We start from the raw sequence: 23,395 nt of genomic DNA, 5'->3' as shown, positions 1-23,395 counted from the left end.
CTAAAATACATCACATATAGCCCTTGAGGCTATATGGATGTATTTAACCCCTGCCAGATCTCACAAACTCCGGGAGAAGAGCCCGCCGAAAAGGGGGCGGGGCCTATTCTCCTCAGCACACGGCGCCATTTTCCTGCTCAGCTCTGCTGTGAGGAAGGCTCCCAGGCTCTCCCCTGCACTGCACTACAGAAACAGGGTTAAAACAGAGAGGGGGGGCACTTATTTGGCGATATGATTACATATATAAAAATGCTATAAGGGAAAACACTTGTATAAGGGGTTGTCCCTGTATAATTATAGCGTTTTTGGTGTGTGCTGGCAAACTCTCCCTCTGTCTCCCCAAAGGGCTAGTGGGGTCCTGTCCTCTGTCAGAGCATTCCCTGTGTGTGTGCTGTGTGTCGGTACGTGTGTGTCGACATGTAGGAGGACGATGTTGGTGAGGAGGCGGAGCAAATTGCCTGTATTGGTGATGTCACTCTCTAGGGAGTCGACACTGGAATGGATGGCTTATTTAGGAATTACGTGATAATGTCAACACGCTGCAAGGTCGGTTGATGACATGAGACGGCCGGCAAACAAATTAGTACCTGTCCAGGCGTCTCAGACACCGTCAGGGGCTTGTAAAAACGCCCATTTACCTCAGTCGGTCGACACAGACACAGACACGGACACTGACTCCAGTGTCGACGGTGAAGAAACAAACGTATTTTCCTTTAGGGCCACACGTTTCATGTTAAGGGCAATGAAGGAGGTGTTACATATTTCTGATACTACAAGTACCACAAATAAGGGTATTATGTAGGGTGTGAATAAACTACTTGTAGTTTTTCCTGAATCAGATAAATTAAATGAAGTGTGTGATGATACGTGGGTTTCCTCCGATAGAAAATTATTGGCGGTATACCCTTTCCCGCCAGAAGTTAGGGCGAGTTGGGAAACACACCTTAGGGTGAATAAGGCGCTCACACGCTTATAAAAACAAGTGGCGTTACCGTCTCCAGATACGGCAGCCCTCAAGGAGCCAGCTGATAGGAAGCTGAAAAATATCCTAAAAGTATATACACATATACTGGTGTTATACTACGACCAGCAATCGCCTCAGCCTGGATGTGCAGCGCTGAGGGGGCTTGGTCGGATTTCCTGACTGAAAATATTGATACCCTTGACAGGGACAAGATTTTATTGACTATAGAGCATTTTAAGGATGCATTTCTATATATGCGAGATGCGCAGAGGGATATTTGCATTCTGGCATCAAGAGTAAATGTGATGTCCATATCTGCCAGACGACAGTGGTCAGGTGATGCAGATTCCAGACGGCACATGGAAGTATTGCCGTATAAAGGGGCGGTCCATCGGACCTGGTGGCCATGGCAACAGCTGAAAAATCCACCTTTTGTTACCCCAAGTCACATCTCAGCAGAAAAGGACACAGTCTTTTCAGTCTCAGTCCTTTCGTCCCCATAAGGGCAGGTGGGCAAAAGGGCCAGTCATATCTGCCCAGGGGTAGAGGAAAGGGAAGAAGACTGCAGCAGGCAGCCCATTCCCAGGAACAGAAGCCCTCCACAGCTTCTGCCAAGTCCGCAGCATGACGCTGGGGCCGTACAAGCGGACTCAGGTGCGGTAGGGGGTCATCTCAAGAGTTTCAGCACGCAGTGGGCTCACTCACAAGTGGACTCCTGGATCCTACACGTAGTATCCCAGGTGTACATTGGAAATTCGAGACGTCTCCCCCTCACAAGTTCCTGAAGTCTGCTTTACCAACGTCTCCCTCCGACAGGGAGGCAGTATTGGGAACAATTCACAGGCTGTATTCCCAGCAGGTGATAATCAAAGTACCCCTTCTACAACAAGGGAAGGGGTATTATTCCACACTATATTGTGGTACTGAAGCCAGACGGCTAGGTGAGATCTGAAATATTTGAACACTTACATACAAGCGTTCAAATCAAGATGGAGTCACTCAGAGCAGTGATAGCGAACCAGGAAGAAGGGGACGATATGGTGTCACTGGATATCAGGGACGCTTACCTACATGTCCAAATTTGCCCTTCTCACCAAGGGTACCTCAGGTTCGTGGTACAGAACTGTCACTATCAGTTCAGACGCTGCCGTTTGGATTGTCCACGGCACCCCGGGTCTTTACCAAGGTAATGGCCAAAATGATGATTCTTCTTAAAAGAAATATGGACGCTTTCCTGATAAGGGCAAGGTCCAGAGAACAGTTGGAGGTCGGAGTAGCACTATCTTAAGTAGTTCTACGACAGCACGAGTGGATTCTAAATATTCCAAAATCGCAGTTTTTTCCGACGACACGTCTACTGTTCCTAGGGATGATTCTGGACACAGTCCAGAAAAGGATGTTTTCTCCCGGAGAAGAAAGCCAGGGAGTTATCCGAGCTAGTCAGGAACCTCCTAAAACCAGGAAAAGTATCAGTGCATCATTGCACAAGGATCCTGTGAAAAATGGTGGTTTCTTACAAAGCGATCCCATTCGGTAGATTTCACGCAAGAACCTTTACGTGGGATCTGCTGGAAAAATGGTCCGGATCGCATCTTCAGATGCATCAGCGGATAACCCTGTCTCCAAGACAAGGGTGTTTCTTCTGCGGTGGCTGCAGAGTGCTCATCTATGAAAGGGCCGCAGATTCGGCATTCAGGACTGGGTCCTGGTGACCACGGATGCCAGCCTGAGTGGCTGGGGAGCAGTCACACAAGGAAAAAAAAAAAAAAAATTCCAGAGAGTGTCATCGAGTCTGGAGACTTCTCTCCACATAAATATACTGGAGCTAAGGGCAATTTACAATGCTCTAAGCTTAGCAAGACCTCTGCTTCAAGGTCAGCCGGTATTGATCCAGTGGGACAACATCACGGCAGTCGCCCACGTAAACAGACAGGGCGGCACAAGAAGCAGGAGGGAAATGGCAGAAACTGCAAGGATTCTTCGCTGGGCGAAAAATCATGTGATAACACTCTCAGCAGTGTTCATTCCGGGAGTGGAAAACTGGGAAGCAGACTTCCTCAGCAGGCATGACCTCCACCCGGGAGAGTGGGGACTTCATCGGGAAGTCTTCCACATGATTGTAAACCGTTGTGAAAAACCAAAGGTGGACATGATGGCGTCCCGCCTGAACAAAAAACTAGATATTGCGCCAGGTCAAGGGACCCTCAGGCAATAGCGGTGGACGCTCTGGTAACACTGTGGATGTACCAGTCAGAGTATGTGTTCCCTCCTATGCCTCTCATACAAAAAGTACTGAGAATCATAAGAGGGAGATGAGTAAGAATGATACTCGTGGTTCCGGATTGGCCAAGAAGGACTTGGTACCCGAAACTTCAAGAGATGTTCACGGAAGACCCGTGGCCTCTACCTTTAAGAAAGGACCTGCTCCAGCAGGGGCCTTGTCTGTTCCAAGACTTACCGCGGCCGCGTTTGACGGCATGGCGGTTGAACGCCGGATCCTGAAAGGGCATTCCAGATGAAGTCATCCCTACCCTGGTCGAAGACAGGAAGGATGTAACCGCAAAACATTTTCACCGCATTTGGCGAAGATATGTTGCGTGGTGTGGGGCCAAGAAGGCCCCTACAGAGGAATTCCAACTGGGTCGTTTCCTACATTTCCTGAAAACAGGACTGTCTATGGGCCTAAAATTAGGGTCCATTAAGGTTCAAATTTCGGCCCTGTCGAATTTCTTCCAGAAAGAACTGGCTTTAGTGCCTGACGTTCAGATGTTTGTAAAAGGGGTACTGCATATACAGCCTCCTTTTGTGCCCCAGTGGCACCTTGGGATCTCAATGTTGTGTTGTTGAGTTTCCTAAAGTCACATTGGTTTGAACCACTCACCACTGTGGACTTAAAATATCTCACATGGAAGGTGACGATGCTATTAGCCCTGGCTTCAGCCAGGCGTGTGTCAGAATTGGCGGCTTTATCATATATAAAGCCCTTACTTAATTTTTCATTCTGACAGGGCAGAATTGAGGACTCGTCCTCAATTTCTCCTTAAGGTGTTTTCTGTTTTTCACATGAACCAACCTATTGTGGTACCTGCGGGTACTAGGGACTTGGAGGACTCCAAGTTACTTGACGTTGTCAGGGCCCTGAAAAATATGTTTCCAGGAAGGCTGGAGTCAGAAAATCTGACTCGCTGTTTAGCCTGTATGCACCCAACAAGATGGGTGCTCCTGCTTCTAAGCAGACGATTGCTCGCTGGATTTGTAATACAATTCAGTTTACACATTCTGTGGCAGGCCTGCCACAGCCAAAATCGGTAAAAGCCCATTCCAAAAGGAAGGGGGCTCATCTTGGGCGACTGCCCGAGGGGTCTCGGCTTTACAACTTTGCCGAGCAATTACTTGGTCAGGGGAAAACACGTTTGTTAAATTCTACAAATTTGATACCCTGGCTGAGGAGGACATGGAGTTCTCTCATTCGGTGCTGCAGGGTCATCCGCACTCTCCCGCCCGTTTGGGAGCTTTGGTATAATCCCCATGGTCCTGACGGAGTCCCCAGCATCCACTAGGACGTCAGAGAAAATAAGATTTTACTTACCGATAAATCTATTTCTCGTAGTCCGTAGTGGATGCTGGGCGCCCATCCCAAGTGCGGATTGTCTGCAATACTTGTACATAGTTATTGTTACAAAAATCGGGTTATTCTTGTTGTGAGCCATCTTTTCAGAGGCTCCTTCGTTGTTATCATACTGTTAACTGGGTTCAGATCACAGGTTGTACGGTGTGATTGGTGTAGCTGGTATGAGTCTTAACCGGGATTCAATATCCTTCCTTATTATGCACGCTCGTCCGGGCACAGTATCCTAACTGAGGCTTGGAGGAGGGTCATAGGGGGAGGAGCCAGTGCACACCACCTGATCCTAAAGCTTTTATTATTGTGCCCTGTCTCCTGCGGAGCCGCTATATCCCCATGGTCCTGACGGAGTCCCCAGCATCCACTACGGACTACGAGAAATAGATTTATCGGTAAGTAAAATCTTATTATAAACCAGATATGATGGGCCATATATTAATAGACACTAAGGGGAGGAATTCAAATGTTTGAAAAGTCGGTTGGGTGTCTGTTTTTTCCTGTCTATGAGATAGGAAAAAACAGACACCCAACTGACTTTTCAAACAATTGAATCTCCCCCTAAGGCTCTCATTGCCCATCGGAAACGTGGTACCTCCGTATCTTGTAGCTATAGAGGCTAAAGTACAAGTCCGCTAAGATTTTGAGATGCCGGTGTTTCCTATTCTACAGCTACTAACCCGTCATTGAAATGGTTTGGGTGAAATGAATATAGGGCAGACTCGAGAGCAGAGCATTCCACAGCGCGGAACTATTTGCCCCCCTCAGATGTCTTTGTGGTTAGACCATGATGCTGGTGTTATACTGTTTATGTTCTTTAGTATGTACCTTGTTCTTTTACTTATTTTTAATTTTCTGCAATATGCTGACAGTGTTCTTATGTGTGTACTTATAGTACAGGTTGAGTATCCCATATCCAAATATTCCGAAATACGGACTTTTCTGAGTGAGATAGTGAAACCTTTGTTTTTTGATGGCTCAATGTACACAAACTTTGTTTAATACACAAAGTTAATAAAAATATTGTATTAAATGACCTTCAGGCTGTGTGTATAAGGTGTATATAAAACATAAATGAATTGTGTGAATGTATACACACTTTGTTTAATGCACAAAGTTATAAAAAATATTGGATAAAATTACCTTCAGGCTGTGTGTATAAGGTGTATATGTAACATAAATGCATTCTGTGCTTAGATTTAGGTCCCATCACCATGATATCTCATTATGGTATGCAATTATTCCAAAATACGGAAAAATCCCATATCCAAAATACCTCTGGTCCCAAGCATTTTGGATAAGGGAGACTCAACCTGTACTTCTATTTGGATGTGCATTGGCATTAGGGCCTTTTCCTACACTCCTCCCCTGACCCCTTTTTTTTTTTTTTCTTGTTTAGGATTGTTTTTGTTTTAATTATTCTATATCCGTGTCGACTGTGTATATGGTGTCTTATGCAATTTCAATAATAAATGTAATGTTGAAATAAACCGTGACTAGTTATCACAGATGAGATAATACAGTAGCCTGTAACCACCACAGACAGATGTGGGGTCTGTGCCTCACTTCTCACTCACCCTTACTGCATCACAATCGTTCTATATTCACTTTTACTGTGTACATAAAGCAGGGTTTTCTGTATACTGTTTCTTAAGCTGGCCATACATCAGGCCAACTTTCCCCCAACCATCCAACTGATAAACTAAGAGAGTGCTCCACACACCCAACCAACTTTTTCATCAGATCAGCCATCTGCTCTCCAACTTATGATGTCACAGAAATAGGCCGACAGTGTCAGCCTACTTCTGTTTTCTTGTTTAGTGTGTGTGTGTGTGTGTGTGTGTGTGTGTGTGTGTGTGTGTGTGTAGATAGAGATATAGATATATATATATATATATATCTATCTATATCTCTATGTGTGTGTGTACATACAGTTGTGCTCATAAGTTTACATACCCTAGCAGAATTTGTGATTGTCTGGCCATTTGTCAGAGAATATGAGAGATAACTCACAAACTTTTTTTTCACTCATGGTTAGTGGTTGGGTGAAGCCATTTATTGTCAAACAAGAAAAAATAGGTAAGGCGCACAGATATATTGAAAAACCGACTGCTGTTTTGATACAATTATAAATGTATTGCTAATTAGATATAGGGGTATATGCAATTGCGGTCGAATTCGCGGCAATTATCGCCGTTTTTTAATTCGACCAAATTCGCCAGGTGAATCCCGGCAGGTGCCTGCCGGGATTCACCATATTCAATGAAAAACGGATTCGCCAGAATCGCGGGCGAAAATAGGCCGATTTGGCGGATTTTGCCGCGATTTTAAAAAACGGGAAAAAAACGTGAAAAACCCGAAAAAAAAATGGCGTGGGGTCCCCCCTCCAAAGCATAACCAGCCTCGGGCTCTTTGAGCTGGTCCTGGTTCTAAAAATGCAGGGGAAAAATTGGCCAGGGATCCCCCGTATTTTTAAAACCAGCACCGGGCTCTGCGCCTGATGCTGGTGCCAAAAATACGGGGGACAAAAAGAGTAGGGGTCCCCCGTATTTTTAACACCAGCATCGGGCTCCACTAGCTGGACAGATAATGCCACAGCCGGGGGTCACTTTTATGCCGTGCCCTGCGGCCGTGGCATCAAATATCCAACTAGTCACCCCTGGCCGGGGTACCCTGGGGGAGTGGGGACCCCTTCAATCAAGGGGTCCCCCCCCCCCAGCCACCCAAGGGCCAGGGGTGAAGCCCGAGGCTGTCCCCCCCCATCCAATGGGCTGCGGATGGGGGGGCTGATAGCCTTTGTGATAATAAAAAGATATTGTTTTTTCCATTAGTACTACAAGTCCCAGCAAGCCTCCCCCGCAAGCTGGTACTTGGAGAACCACAAGTACCAGCATGCGGGAGAAAAACGGGCCCGCTGGTACCTGTAGTACTACTGGAAAAAAAATACCCAAATAAAAACAGGACACAGACACCGTGACTTGTACAACTTTATTACATACTGCCGACACACACATACTTACCTATGTTGACACGCCGACTGCCACGGTCGCCGACGATCCGAGGGTACCTGTGAAAAAATTATACTCACCTTCCAGCGTCCAGAGGTACATCCACGTCCAGAGGTAAATCCACGTTCTTGGCAAAAAAACAAACCGAACACCGATCCATACCGGACTAGAAAGGGGTCCAATGTTTTCACATCAGACCCCTTTCTCCCGAATGCCGGGACATCACGTGACTCCTATCACTGACGTCCCTTCAGCCAATCAGGAAGCGCTACTTCCGTGGCGCTCACCTGATTGGCTGTCCGCTGTCTGTACTGTGACAGCGCATCGCAAAGCCGCTCCATTACTTTCAATGGTGGGAACTTTGCGGGTAGCGGTGGGGTCACCCGCCGGTCAGCCGCTGACCGGCGGGTGACCTCACCGCTAGCCGCTAAGTTCCCACCATTGAATATAATGGAGGGAGCTGTGCGATGCGCTGTCACAGTGCAGACAGCGCTCAGCCAATCAGGTGAGCGCAACGAAGTTGCGCTTCCTGATTGGCTTAGAGACCTGTCAGTGACAGCTGTCACTGACAGGTCTCATTCGTGGAAAGGTGTCCCATGTGTCAGCATGGGACCCCTATCAGTCCCTTTTTGGTGCGGGTATTTGCGTTTTCTTATTTTGCCAAGTCCGTGGATTTATCTCTGGACCATGGTTGAGGTGAGTATTTTGAACTTTTCTTTACAGGTATCCGTGGATTCTACATGGAGAAGAGGACCGATGTCGGCGTGTGAACATAGGTAAGTATGTGTGTGTCGACGTATGAAATAAAGTTTTACTGTCGACGGTGTGTGTGTCCTGTTTTTATTTGGGTATTTTTTCCCCAGTAGTACTACAGGTACCAGCGGGCCCGTTTTTCTCCCGCATGCTGGTACTTGTGGTTCTCCAAGTACCAGCTTGCGGGGGAGGCTTGCTGGGACTTGTAGTACTATTGGAAAAAACAATATCTTTTTATTATCACAAAGGCTATCAGCCCCCCCCATCCGCAGCCCATTGGATGGGGGGGGACAGCCTCGGGCTTCACCCCTGGCCCTTGGGTGGCTGGGGGGGGGGACCCCTTGATTGAAGGGGTCCCCACTCCCCCAGGGTACCCCGGCCAGGGGTGACTAGTTGGATATTTGATGCCACGGCCGCAGGGCACGGCATAAAAGTGACCCCCGGCTGTGGCATTATCTGTCCAGCTAGTGGAGCCCGATGCTGGTGTTAAAAATACGGGGGACCCCTACTCTTTTTGTCCCCCGTATTTTTGGCACCAGCACCAGGCGCAGAGCCCGGTGCTGGTTTTAAAAATACGGGGGATCCCCTGTCAATTTTTTCCCCGCATTTTTAGAACCAGGACCAGCTCAATGAGCCCGAGGCTGGTTATGCTTTGGAGGGGGGACCCCACGCCATTTTTTTTTATGATTTTACCCTTCCAGCATAAAAAAATAAAAAAATAAAAAAAATAATATTTTAAAAAATATATAAATAATATTTGTGCCTCCCAAAAAAAAAAAAAAAAGTACCTAATCCCTTCTAATATAAATAGATCTGCTATTCCCAAAAAAAAAAACACCAAAAAAAACATGTTTAAATTTTTTTTATTTGTTTTCACCCTCCAAAGTGTGGCGGATTGAAAATGACGAATTTGCTGTCTAAAAGCACTGCTGTCGAATTTCAAAACTTGAATTGAATATGCTTTGGTCGAATTGCAGCACTTGTATCATTGCAGAAAAGTCGAATTTGCAAAAATTCGAATTTCAAAAAGTCGAATTTTGAAAGTCCGTTTTTTGGTCGGAAAGCACTGGATTGCATAGGGGAATTTTTTTTTTGGTCGAAAATGACCCGAAATTCGACAATTTCGGGAATTCGACCACAATTGCATATACCCCATAAAATCTTAAAATACACACAATAAAACAAAATTGGTACATTTACCATAAGACCAACAAGCAATAAGTGTTAATCCCGCATGATGTTAAAAAATCCACACAGACTAATGATTAATTATTAAATTACTCCTTGAAGAATTCACTTAACCACATGCACCTAATCTAAAAAGTGGTAATTCTCCTCCAACAGATAGAGCCAGATTCCATGCACATATGTATAGAATTGAAATAATTTTCAGTCCCAAGCGGAAACTGTTAGTTGTGCAGAGATTAGAGCATAAAGAGAGTTTAGTTGCATGCACCTATATAATTGAAAAATAGCAAGATAGTTCTCCTTCAGCTGAATTGGTTTGATTTCATGCGCACATATAAACACAACATTGGCTCAAACACCAGCTTAGTACTGATTCAAGCTGGAATGATCACAGGATTTAGAGTATGCATACACCACTTAAAAGAGGGTGTTATTGGTTATAAAGGTGTTTGGGATACTTCACCCATATGTGAGTCTCAGGAGCGCTCCTGTAGTATAGATACCCGTGTGTCCTCCTATTAATTCCTCCTGCCTGGTTCCCAATGACCGGGGTCCTGATGTCTGATGCAGGGGATGGAGGAGTTGTAGCTGTGTCCATGGGATCGTGTGTAACCACGGCAGCTGTGGGATAGTGGAAACGCCAGTACGACTTCCGGTTTCGGGCTTCCGGATTTGCGTTCCACTTGCGGTTCACTTGCAAATGAGTCAGCTGACGCGTTTCTCCGCCCACAAAGATGGCGGTTTCATCAGAGGATGCCACAAAGCATCCCGCTTGCAATACTCCAAACAGCAGAGACAAGTCTCAAAAAGTCATTTGGAGTGATGAGACCAAAATTTAACTTTTTGGCCACAACCATAAACGTTACATTTGGAGAGGAGTCAACAAGGCCTATGATGAAAGGTACACTATTCCTACTGTGAAACACGGAGGTGGATCGCTGATGTTTTGGGGATGTGTGAGCTACAAAGGCACTGGAAACTTGGTCAAAATTGATGGCAAGATGAATGCAGCATGTTATCAGAAAATACTGGAGGAAAATTTGCACTCATCGGCCCGGAAGCTGCACATGGGACGTACTTGGACGTTCCAACATGACAATGATCCAAAACACAAGGCCAAGTCGACCTGTAATTGGCTACAGCAGAATAAAGTGAAGGTTCTGGAGTGGCCATCTCAGTCTCCTGACCTCAATATCATTGAGCCACTCTTGGGAGATCTCAAACGTGCAGTTCATGCAAGACAGCCCAAGAATTTACAGGAACTGGAGGCTTTTTGCCAAGAAAAATGGGCAGCTTTACCATCTGAGAAAATAAAGAGCCTCATCCACAACTACCACAAAAGACTTCAAGCTGTCATTGATGTTAAAGGGGGCAATACACGGTATTAAGAACTGGGGTATGTAAACTTTTGATCAGGGTCATTTGGGTAGTTTCTGTTGTCATTATGATTTAAAAAGAGTAAACACAGTTGTTTGACAATAAATAGCTTCACCCAACCACTAACCATGAGTGAAAGAAAAGTTTGTGAGTTATCATTCATATTTTCTGACAAATGGCCAGAAAATCACAAATTCTGCTAGGGTATGTAAACTTATGAGCACAACTGTATATAATATATTTTAGTCCATTTTAAATAGCAGGACACTTGCCAAACCAGTAATATAACCTTCTTTTATTTTGCATTACACATGAGACTTTCTTTTTGGATACTTCAGAGTTTCTTATTCCTGGGTACATACTCCTCATCGACTTCAGAAATGGCATATGTCAACATTTCAGACCATTATGAAGACCACCATCTCGGCAGCAACCGCTCTCCAAATGCAATATGACAAATGTGGAATACCGCTTAACCAGCGCCACCGTAAAACGATAGCCAATCATCCAACACACCTGTTTTAACTCGCAGCTTCGATGTGCATTGCAGCACTTACGCGCAGCTGCCGGCCCAGATACCAGGAAGATCACAGGCCAGTTATAGGGCCTGCTGCTGCTGATTGACAGCGGGAAAGCTGCACCAGACCTATCAGCAAGATTTACAGCAGAGTACATAGCTTCACCGCCCCCCCGTGACTCGTGCACTAAGTCGTTGCACTTGTGCCCATCAAAGTTGTCATTTCCGTGGTATTAAAAGCTTGCATGTCCTTAACCACCCAATTTTCATTGCAAGTTGGCAGCATAGGTTCAGAGTGGCGCTAGGATTCCCATTTATTAACACCAATTTAAAAAGTTTAATACAAAAATACTTCTACCATATTATATACACAAAATAAAACAATAAAAATAAAGAAAATCAAATATTAAAACTGTGTGTGTGTGTGGGCAGAGAAACTCCCCACGTTGACCAGTTCTCTACAACAACTGATCAAACAAAGTTAAATATGTTGGCCAAATGTCCCAACTGGCGTCAAGCAAGGTTGTATAGTATCACCCATGCTCTTCAACATAGCTATTGACTGGATTCTCAGAAAAACTTGAAATGGGCACCGTTACTGACATATAGCTCTCACAGATCTAGTCTGTGCCGATGATATTGTCTTCCTAGCCGAAAACATGCAGGGTGCTCAAAACATCCTAAATAATCTTCGCACAGATGTCGCAAAGCTTGGCTTACAAATAAAAGCAGAAAAAAACAAGTACATTTTTACTGGAACCACGACTGTACAGCTAAACCTAGATGGAAACTTCACTGAACAAGTGGATACCTTGAAATTTCCTGGGTTCAGCTATCAATGGTCCACAGATAGCTGCTACAAGCAACGTTTACAAGTCGTATAGGTTGTGCCACAGCTGTCTTTGCATCTCTGAAAAAAGGCCGCTAGAACCAATAGGACATTTCCAGTGGCAAAAAAAAAGGTATTCAGTGCTTCGGTTAGAACCAATATTACTTTATGGTTCAGTCATTTCTGCACTATAAGGAATGTAACAAAATATGCAAAAAGGAAAAAAGAGCAGCTAAAGTAGAAACTGAAAAACTAGTAGCAAAGGAAAGCAAAGCGAATCCCAAGAAATTCTTTAAATACATTAATAGCAAGAGATTAAAGAAGGAGAGTATAGGCCCTTTAAAAGACAAGTTGGGAGTCTTAAGCAAAAATGATAATGACATAGCGGACACACTAAATGATTTTTTTTTCAACAGTATTTACTAGAGAGGACCCAATTCAGGGACTAACATATAATCTCAATAATGAGAATATCCCACTGATAGGTACTTATTTAAGCGAGGAAGTAGTCTGTGACCGATTAAAACCTTTAAAGATTAAAAAGTCACCAGGTCCCGATGGTATTCACCCAAGGGTTCTAATGGAGCTTCATTCTGAACTTGCAAAACCGCTATTTTTGATCTTTAAGGATTCGGTAATATCAGGTATGGTTCCCAAAGACTGGCGTATAGCGGAAGTAGTACCTATATTCAAAAAGGGAAGTAAAGCTGAACCAGGTAATTATAGACCAGTTAGTCTTACATCTATAGTGGGAAAAGTATTGGAAGGTATTCTAAGAGATAGTGTTCAGAAGTTCCTTGAAGTCAATAAGGTCATTAAAAGGAATCAACATGGGTTTATGAAGGACAGATCCTGTCAAACCAACTTACTTGGCTTTTATGAAACAGTAAGCGCAAACCTAGATCAGGGTAAAGAGGAGGATGTAATCTTTTTAGATTTTGCCAAAGTGTTCGATACTGTACCACACATGAGACTTATCTACAAGCTACAAGAATCAGGGCTAGGAAGCACAATATGCACTTTGGTCAAAAACTGGTTAGATAATAGGGAGCAGCGCATTGTGGTTAATGGATCTTTTTCAACTTGGACTGAAGTGCTAAGTGGTGTGCCGCAAGGCTCAGTATTAGGACCGCTATTGTTCAATATTTTCATTAACGACCTAACAGAAGGACTAGAGAGCATGGTGTCAATTTTTGCAGATGATACCAAATTGAGTAAAGTTATAAATGCGGAGGGGGATGCTGAGTCGTTTCAGAATGACTTAGGTGGTCATTCCGAGTTGTTCGCTCGTTTATTTTTTTTTCGCAATGGAGCGATTAGTCGCTAATGCGCATGCGCAATGTCCGCAGTGTGACTGCGCCAAGTAAATTTGCTATGCAGTTAGGATTTTTACTCACGGCATTACGAGGTTTTTTTTCTTCGTTCTGGTGATCGTAATGTGATTGACAGGAAGTGGGTGTTTCTGGGCGGAAACTGGCCGTTTTATGGGAGTGTGTGAAAAAACGCTACCGTTTCTGGGAAAAACGCGGGAGTGGCTGGAGAAACGGAGGAGTGACTGGGTGAACGCTGGGTGTGTTTGTGACGTCAAACCAGGAACGACAAGCACTGAACTGATCGCACTGGAAGAGTAAGTCTCGAGCTACTCAGAAACTGCACAGAGAAGTCTTTTCGCAATATTGCAAATCTTTCGTTCGCAATTTTGATAAGCTAAGATTTACTCCCAGTAGGCGGCGGCTTAGCGTGTGCAATGCTGCTAAAAGCAGCTTGCGAGCGAACAACTCGGAATGAGGGCCTTAGTTAAATTAGAAGCTTGGGCAGCGAAATGGAGAATGCGCTTCAATACAGACAAGTGTAGGGTAATGCACTGTGGTAACAAGAACAAAAATAACACCTACCTACTAAATGGGGTAAAATTAGGGGATTCTGTACTGGAAAAGGACTTGGGTGTCCTCATAGAAAGCACACTAAGCAGTAGTACCCAAAGTAGGACTGCAGCAATGAAGGCTAATAAGATATTAGCATGCATAAAACGGGGAATTGATGCTAGGGACGAGAGTATTATACTCCCGTTATATAAATCACTTGTGAGGCCACACCTTGAATATTGTGTACAATTCTGGGCACCTTACTACAAAAAGTATATCCTGGAGCTAGAAAAGGTTCAAAGGTGGGCGACCAAACTAATTAAGGGTATGGAGACGCTGGAATACGAGGAAAGGCTTGCAAGACTAGGAATGTTTACACTGGAAAAGAGGAGATTAAGAGGGGACATGATCAACATTTACAAAAATATAAGGGGACAATATACAGATCTTGCGCAGGACCTGTTTTTGGTTAGATCAATACAGAGAACTCGTGGACACTCGCTCAGGTTAGAGGAGAGGAGATTCCACACAATACGGTGTAAAGGCTTTTTTACGGTAAGGACGATACGTGTTTGGAATTCCCTGCCTGAGGGAGTTGTAATGGCCAACTTAGTCAACACCTTTAAGAATGGGTTAGATAAATTCCTAATGGATAAGGATATCCAGGGTTACGGGGCATAGTCACACACTATGGTTATTATAAAAAAGAGGGGTTAATCGGAACGGCAGTCAGCAACTTCAGTCAAAATTTTATACAAAATAATCGTGCATAGGAGACCACAAATAGGTTGAACCCGATGGACAATTGTCTTTTTTTCAACCTTAGATACTATGTTACTATGTTGCAAGTCTTAAAAAGCGGCCTAACAAGGCCGAAACGTTTCCAAATGAAGTGCTTACAAAACATCCTAAAAGTAAAACATTCAGACCGCTGGACAATGAAAACATCCGAAAACTATGCCAAGACCAACCCATAATTGCATCCTATATGAAAAAAACGCATTTAAAGTGGTTCGGACATGTCTGCAGAATGGCACCTAAGAGAATACCATACCAGTGTCGAAATAACACATGCCCAGATGGATAGAAAATAGCACCTGATGCGCCAAAGGAAACATGTCTAGAGCAGATTGCCGAAGACCTTTAACCATTGCACTTCCATATTGACGCAGCCCGTCGTCAAGAGACCCCAGTCCTCTGCAAGTCCTTACATTAGCATATATGCCCATTACACCATTACATTGGAGTTAAATGCACTCACCTTTCATAACATAGAATCACAGCATTTGATGCCAGATGAGAACAATTTGGCTCATCTTGTCTGCCCCTTTTTCTTTAATCTTTTTGGAAACGTCAACCCTATTTGTTCCTTAGGTATTTTTGAGGACACTCTTTTGCCTATCCCAAGCGTGTTTTAAATTGCTCTACTGTCTTAGCCTCTGGCGGGAGGCTATTCACCTTATCCACTACTCTTTCTGTAAAGTCATTTTTTCCTCAAATTTCCCCTAAACCTACCTCCCTCCAGTCTCAGTGCATGTCCTTGAGTTCTAATTCTTCTCGTCCCTTGAAGAGTATTTACCTCCTGTACCTTGTTAAAAGCCTTGATATATTTGAAAGTTTCTATCATGTCCCCCTTTCCCTTTTCTGCTCCAAACTATACATATTAAGATATTTTTGTCTTTTACGGGTACATTTTGTCCTTTAGGCCATGCACCATTTTAGTTGGCTCTTCTTTGTGCAGTCTCTAATGTATTTCTATCCTTCTGGATATGTGGCCTCCAGAACTGAACACCGTATTCTAGATGAGGCCATACCAATGTCCTACAGTATTAGACTGGCATTATTACTTATTTCATTCTGCTGCTGATTCCTCTCCCTATGCAACCTAAATATGAATTGCCTTTCTCATTGCTTTACCGCTCACCTGCCTTCAAATCATCTGAAATAGTGACTCCTAGATCCCTTTCCTCCTCAGTACTTTCCATTAAAGTACCCTTAATACTACAGCCATGGCCTAAAATTTTGAGAAAGACAGAAGTATTGGTTTTCACAAAGTTTGCTGTTTGTGTTTTTTAGACCTTTTTGTCAGATGTTACTATAGTATACTGAAGTAAAATTACAAGTATTTTGTAAGTGTCAAAAGATTTTTATTGACAATTACATTAAGTTTATGCAAAGAGTCAATATTTGCAGTGTTGACCCTTCTTTTTCAAGACCTCTGCAATTCGCCCTGGCATACTGTCAATCAACTTCTAGGTCACATACTGACTGTTGGCCACCCATTCTTGCCTAAACAATGCTTGGAGTTTGCTAGAATTTGTGGCTTTTTGTTTGTCTACCCACCAAGGTCAGTACTCTGGCTACTACTGTTTAACATATCTATTAATGACCTAGGAGTGGGTCTGGAAAGCACTGTGTCAATTTTAGCAGATGATACTAAACTGTGTAGAGTGATTAATTCAGACAAGAATATTGCGTCTCTACAGAACAACTTTTTAAAACTGGAGTTTTGGGCAGACAAATGGAGAATGAGGTTCAATATAGAAAAATGTAAAGTTATACACCTTGGCACTAAGAACAATCGGGCAGTCTATGAATTAAATGGGGAAAATGTAGGGGAAACTGGAGTTGAAAAAGATTTGGAGGGTGCTCATTGATAATAGACTTTAGTAGCAGTTCCCAATGTCAAAGTGCAGCAACAAGAGCAAATAAGGTGTTGGCATGCATAAAATAAGGAATTGAGACAAGGGATGAGCGTGTAATCCTGCTACTGTACAAATCATTAGTTTGACCACACCTTGAATATTGTGTACAGTTCTGGGCACCACACTATATAAAAAAATATCTTGGAACTTGAAAGGGTTCAGAGGAGAGCTACCAAACTGATCAAGGGATCAGAGGCACTGGATTATGAGGAAAGGTTTACTAGATTAGATATGTTTACACTCGAAAAAGAGGTGGCTGAGAGGAGACATTATTAATATTTACTAAAACATAAAGGGACAATACAAGGATCGATCAGGTGATTATCGAAAATCGCTACACAGGACACGTGCACACCCTCTGAGGTTAGAAGAGAGAAAATTTCATACACAATGAAGGAAAGGGTTCTTCATAGTAAGGGCAGTAAAAATTTGGAATTTTCTACCAGTAGTAATGGTGGACTTAGTCAATATGTTTAAAAATGGATTAGATAAATTCCTAACTGAATGAAATATCCAAGTATATAGCATTTAAAGGAAGAGAATATTAGGAAGAGCATGAATTATAGTTGTTGTTTAGACTTAAAAACATAACTTCATCTGGGTCATTAGAGTTAAACTACAATTACATACAGATTAGTGGAAGAATTATAATACAGGTTGCACTCGATGGGCATTTTTTTTTCTTGAGGATTGACAACAAATTCTCAATGGGATTAAGTTCTCGGGTTTCCTTGCCATGGACCCAAAATTTCGATGTTTTGTTCCCCGATCCACTTGGTTATCACCGTTGCCTTATGGCAAGGTGCTCCATCATGCTGGAAAAGGCTTTGTTAATCCCCAAACTGTTCTTGGATGGTTGGAAGATGTTGCTCTTGGAGGATGTTTTGGTACCATTGTTTAGTCATGGCTGTGTTCTTAGGCAAAATTGTGAGTGAGCCCACTCCCTTGGCTTGGAAGCAACCCCACACATAAATTGTCTTAGGATTCTCACCTTTCCTTCCCCGGACATGCATTTTTCCAGATGCCCCAAACAATCTGAAAGGAGATTCATTAGAGAAAATGACTTTAACCCAGTCCTCAGCATTCCAATCTTTGTACGTTTTGCAGAATATCCGTCTGTCCCTGAGGTTTTTCCTGAAGAGAACTGGCTTTGCTGCACTTCTTGACACCAGACCATCCGCCAAAAGTCTTTTCCTCGCTGTGCATGCGGATGCAGTCACCGCTGCCTGCTGCCATTCCTGAGCAAGCTCTGCACTGGTGGTGCCTTGATCCCACAGCTGAATCAACTTTAGGAGATGGAACTTGCTGGATGTTCTTGGGCACCCTGAAGCCTTGTTCACAACTGTTGAACCTCTCTCCTTGAAGTTCCTGATGATCCGATAAATGGTTGATTTTAGGTGCAGTCTTACTAGCAACAATGTCCTTGCCTGTGAAACAAATTTGTGTACAAAGCAATGATAACTGCACATGTTTCCTTGCAGGTAACCATGGTTAACAGAGGAAATACAATGATTTCAAGCACCACGCTCCTTTTAAAGCTTCCAGTCTGTTATTTTAGCTCAGTCAGCATGACAGAGTGATCTCCAGCCATGTCCTCGTCAACACACTCACTTGTGTTAATGAAAGAGTCGCTGACATGATGTGGTGGCAGGGCTGAAATGCAGTGGCAATGTTGTTTTTGAGATTAAGCTCATTGTCATGGCACAGAGGGATTTTGCAATTAATTGCAATTCATCTGATCACTCTTCATGACATTCTGAAGTACAGGTTGAGTATCCCTTATCCAAAATGCTTGGGACCAGAGGTATTTTGGATATCGGATTTTTCCGTATTTTGGAATAACTGCATCCCATAATGAGATATGGTGATGGGACTTAAATCTAAGCACAGAATGCATTTATGTTTCTTATACACCTTATACACACAGCCTGAAGGTCATTTTAGACAATATTTTTTATAACTTTGTGCATTAAACAAAGTGTGTCTACATTCACACAATTCATTTGTTTCATTTACACCTTAGGCACACAGCCTGAAGGTCATTTAATACAATATTTTTAATAACTTTGTGTATTAAACAAAGTTTGTGTACATTGAGCCATCAGAAAACAAAGGTTTCACTATCTCACTCTCACCCAAAAAAGTCCGTATTTCGGAATATTCCGTATTTCGGAATATTTGGATATGGGATACTCAACCTGTATATGCAAATGGTCATCATAAAAACCGAGACAGCAGACTTTGTGAAAATGTAATACAGTATTTGTGTCATTCTCAAAACTTTCGGCCATGGCTGTATATGTAGCCTTTTGGGTTTTTGAGACCCAAGTGCGTGATTTAGCATTTTTTGATGTGAAATTGTAGTTGCCACATTCTTGCCTATTCCTCTAGTCTACTTAGATCTTCAGTCATTTGTTTTAACCCTCCTGTTTTATCTATCCTGTACTGGCCCAAGTACAGATCCCTGGAATGTGCAGCAGCACCAGCTACACGGGAAATGCTGGAATGCGCAGCAGCACCAGCTACACAGGAAATGCTAGAATGCCCAGCAGCACCAGCTACACAGGAAATGCTGGAATGCCCAGCAGCACCAGCTACACAGGGAATGCTGGATTGTAGAACAGTACCGGCTACACAGTATATGCTGGATTTCAGAGCAGCATCGGCTACACAGGATATGCTGGATTATGGAGCAGAACCAGCTACACAGGATATGCTGGATTTCAGAGCAGCACCGGCTACACAGGTAATACTGGAATGTGGAGCAGCATCGGCTACACAGGATATGCTGGATTATGGAGCAGAACCAGCTACACAGGATACATCTCAGAAGACGGGCTAATACTGGATTCTACTTTATACAGCTGGATATAGTGACTGGGTCCGCCTAACTTATACAACTTTTGATGCTGATTTTCAAAAATCGCCGCCTCAAAGCTTACAGAAAAGTACTATTTTCACAGTACGAAGCCAAAGTAGGCCAAAAAATCTGTTGTGTTCATTTTTTTTTTCTGGAATTCAGCTGCCCATATCTCCTAAGGAAAACATTATTTTAGTATGGCATTAGTATACTATTACTAACTATCCAAGTGGCCACCATCACATTCAGAAAATAACGATATAGGGCAGTGGTTCTGAAACTGTGTGCAGTGGCACCCTGGGGTGCCTCAGGACACTTGCAAGGGTGCTTTGGATTGGTCGTCCTGGACCAACGCAAATTATTTATGGTCAATATAATAGGCAAAGCCCATACACACTGGGCGATTTTGAGCTGAAAGCATATAGTATTTGAGGTTGAATAGAGGCATATTGCCCATCGTGTTCAACCTGTTTTAAGTTGTGATGATTCTACATACTTGCTGAATAATGTTTTATGACTAGTTAGCTACTATAACTCATGTTACTCCCGGATTAACCACGTTGATATTTTAAGTATTATAACCTTGGATAGCTTTTTCATTCAGAAATGTATCCATTCCTTTTTTAAACCCAATTAGAGTCCACCATTACCACCTTCCCTGGCAGGGAATTTCACATCCTGATTGTCCTAACAGTGAAGAACCCTTTCCTCCGTGGCGTTCGGAACTTTCTCTCCTCCAGTCGCAGCGAGTGCCCACGTGTCTCTTTGTGATGTCCCTTTACATATTTGAAGATATTAATAATATCCCCTCTTAGGCGCCTCTTTTCTAGTGTATACATATTCAGCCTAGTAAGTCTTTCCTTATAGTCCAGTCCTTCTAGGCGTTTAATCAATTTAGTAGCTCGCCTTTGAACACTTTCGAGTTCACTGATGTCTTTTTTTTTATACAATGGTGCCCAAAACTGAACACACTATTCCAGGTGCGGACGTACCAATGCCTTATACAGCGGCATGATTACATCCGAGTCCTTTGTCTCAATTCCCCTTTTTATGCACGCTAGCACCTTACTTGCCTTCTTTACTGCATTTTGACATGGTGTACGGTTATTAAGCCTATTATCAATGAATACCCCCAAATCTTTTTCCAACTCTGTTTCCCCTAGGATTTCCCCATTTAATATGTAGGATACAAGTTTGTTTTTAGTCCCAAAATGCATAACCTTGCATTTGTCTGTATTGAACCTCATTTTCTATTTAGACGCCCAGAGTTCAAGTTTAGATAGATCATTCTGCAAGGACTCCACATCCAATTCTGAATTAATTACCTTACACAGTTTAGTATCATCTGCAAAGATTGACACTGTGCTTTCCAGGCCTGTTTCTGGGTCATTGATAAATCTGTTGAACAGTAGTGGTCAGACTACGGACCCTTGTGGTATTCCGCTGACTACTGGGGACCAGGTTGAGGACTTCCCGTTGACTACTACTCGCTGTACCCTGCTATCCAACCAGCTGCTTATCCATGTGAAAGTAGTTTTTCCTAGGCCAGTCTCCTTTAATTTGATCATCAGTCTCCTGTGAGGAACTGTATCGAAGGCTTTTGCAGAATCTAGGAAGACCACATCCACTGCTTTTTCTTGATCAAGATTATTGCTCACTTCCTCGTAGAAGCTAATTAAGTTAGTCTGACATGACCTGTCCCTCACAAACCCATGCTGGTTCTTGCTAATAATCCTAGCGAACTGTAGATACTCCTGTATGCCGTCCCTTAGAATTCCTTCCAATATTTTCCCCACTATAGATGTTAAACTAACTGGTCTGTAGTTTTCCGGAAGATTTTTGGATCCCTTTTTAAATAATGGCACTACCTCAGCTATACGACAATCCTTCGTTACCATGCCTGGTCTAATTGAACTATTGAAAATCAAGTATAGGGGTCGTGCTAGTTGTGAACGAAGTTCCATAAGAACCCTCGGGTGAAGTCCATCAGGACCAGGTGATTTATTAATCTTAATTTTGCTTAGTCTCTCCCAGACTACTTCTTCGCTTAAACAAGTATCTAACCATGACTCATTACTGTCACAATTGTTATGCTCTACTCCCACCATCAGTTCTTCTCTGGTGAATACTGATGAAAAGAATTTGTTCAGTATTTCCTCTTTTATTTCATCATCATTTATCAATTCTCCTAATTCATCTTTTAATGGACCTATATTCTCCTCTTTTAACCTTTTACCGTTTATGTATTTAAAAAACTTTTTAGGATTGGTTTTACTCTCTATAGCGATTTGCTTTTCATTTTCCATTTTAGCTGTTTTTATTGCTTTTTTGCATTTCTTATTATACTCCTTGTAATACTTGAAAGACTCCTCCTTTCCATTAGATTGAAATGCTTTGAAAGCCCGCTTTTTTTTATCCATTTCTGCCTTAACCTTCTTGTTAAGCCACATCGGTTTCAGTTTAATACTCCTGCGTTTACTGCCCAAAAGCAGGTCACTTTTGGTGTGTTGAGCTGCTTTCAGCTAAAAGTCGTCCATTGTGTATGCCCCGGTAATGAGTGCTGCTGTGCGCCCCCACTTCATCGCCGGCGGCCGCCGTTCATCTGCTGGTATTACAGGTAGATTATTGGCGGGGTGAGCGGCTTTCCATAGCGTCCTGCTATGGAAAGCCGCTCACCCCCGCTGACATCGCTGGGCAGAGGGGAAAAGCGCTCAGTGTGTATACACCTTAAGGATGACCTATAAACACAATTTACTTCATTTAAAATGTATTTCTAGATTTCTCAATAAGAAACGTTGGCCTAGGGGAGCCGTAAAAAAATTCTGATACTCTAGGGCGCCGTGATTCAAAAAAATTATTTGGGAACCACGAATATGGGGTAACATCTATCAAGAACTGGCTTCTGTGACACACCCAACTAGGACTTTTATAGCATTGATATAAATGTGCAGCCTGTCCCTTTATCAGGGACATTTTGTTTCTAAGTGAACAAATACCTGTAGGTTGGTATCCCTGTAAATACACCCTAAGGCCAATTCATTATAAAGTTTGGGTTCATCTGCATAAATTGTGCTTTCTATTTGTTTTCCTTTTAGTGTATTGTAGTGGGTCATGTCGCTAATAACCCGCTATTGGGTCAGTAACAAATGTGTCCTTAGTAGTTACGTCTAAATACAAAAAGGCTGAGGGAGTTCCTCTGTTAGGGGGCACTCTGGATAATTTTCTTATACAGTTTAAGCTGTTCCATCAATAAATATTAAATATCCTGATCGTTTGCTAGCAAAATTTATAAAAGTTTAGATGTGCTCATAAATGGGCCCATTTTTCTATGTATATAATAAAACTGTAAGTGTTTGTATCTGTACATAGCCATGTTGTTTTAGTAATATATTTCTAGGAACTGTTTATGAACTATGGAGGCAAAAAAAAATAAAAAAATCAGAATTTTTACTCGGCGCCCTGAAAGTTGGTTTTCCGATCATGCTTCAGCAGAACCTAATTGAGGCAGAGATTTTAACTGCATGTGGCACAGGGGAGATGTATACTCCTTTTCTCTGACGTCCTAAGTGGATGCTGGGACTCCGTAAGGACCATGGGGAATAACGGCTCCGCAGGAGACTGGGCACAACTAAAGAAAGCTTTAGGACTACCTGGTGTGCACTGGCTCCTCCCTCTATGACCCTCCTCCAGACCTCAGTTAGAATCTT

At 43.0% G+C, this 23,395-nt stretch overlaps 1 protein-coding gene across 7 annotated transcripts in view; it reads left to right on the top strand.

The window, feature by feature from the left end:
- LOC134996061 (oocyte zinc finger protein XlCOF22-like) overlaps window positions 1-23,395 on the top strand; it is a 162,076-nt gene that overhangs the window by 78,501 nt on the left and 60,180 nt on the right. Inside the window, exon 11 of one of the 7 annotated variants that reach the window (XM_063951164.1) lies at window positions 5,259-5,452. The exons of the other annotated variants lie outside the window; for them this stretch is intronic. Within the exon in view, the coding sequence (XP_063807234.1) occupies window positions 5,259-5,290 (32 nt within the window). The 3' untranslated portion in view covers window positions 5,291-5,452. Of the gene's footprint in view, window positions 1-5,258; window positions 5,453-23,395 lie in introns of those variants that run through there. 7 annotated transcript variants of the gene reach the window in all.

Source organism: Pseudophryne corroboree, chromosome 2, assembly GCF_028390025.1.
Source record: "Pseudophryne corroboree isolate aPseCor3 chromosome 2, aPseCor3.hap2, whole genome shotgun sequence".
Classification (NCBI taxonomy): domain Eukaryota; kingdom Metazoa; phylum Chordata; class Amphibia; order Anura; family Myobatrachidae; genus Pseudophryne; species Pseudophryne corroboree.
The sequence above is the reverse complement of the archived record's forward strand: the minus strand, read 5'-3'. Positions and strand labels throughout refer to the sequence as shown.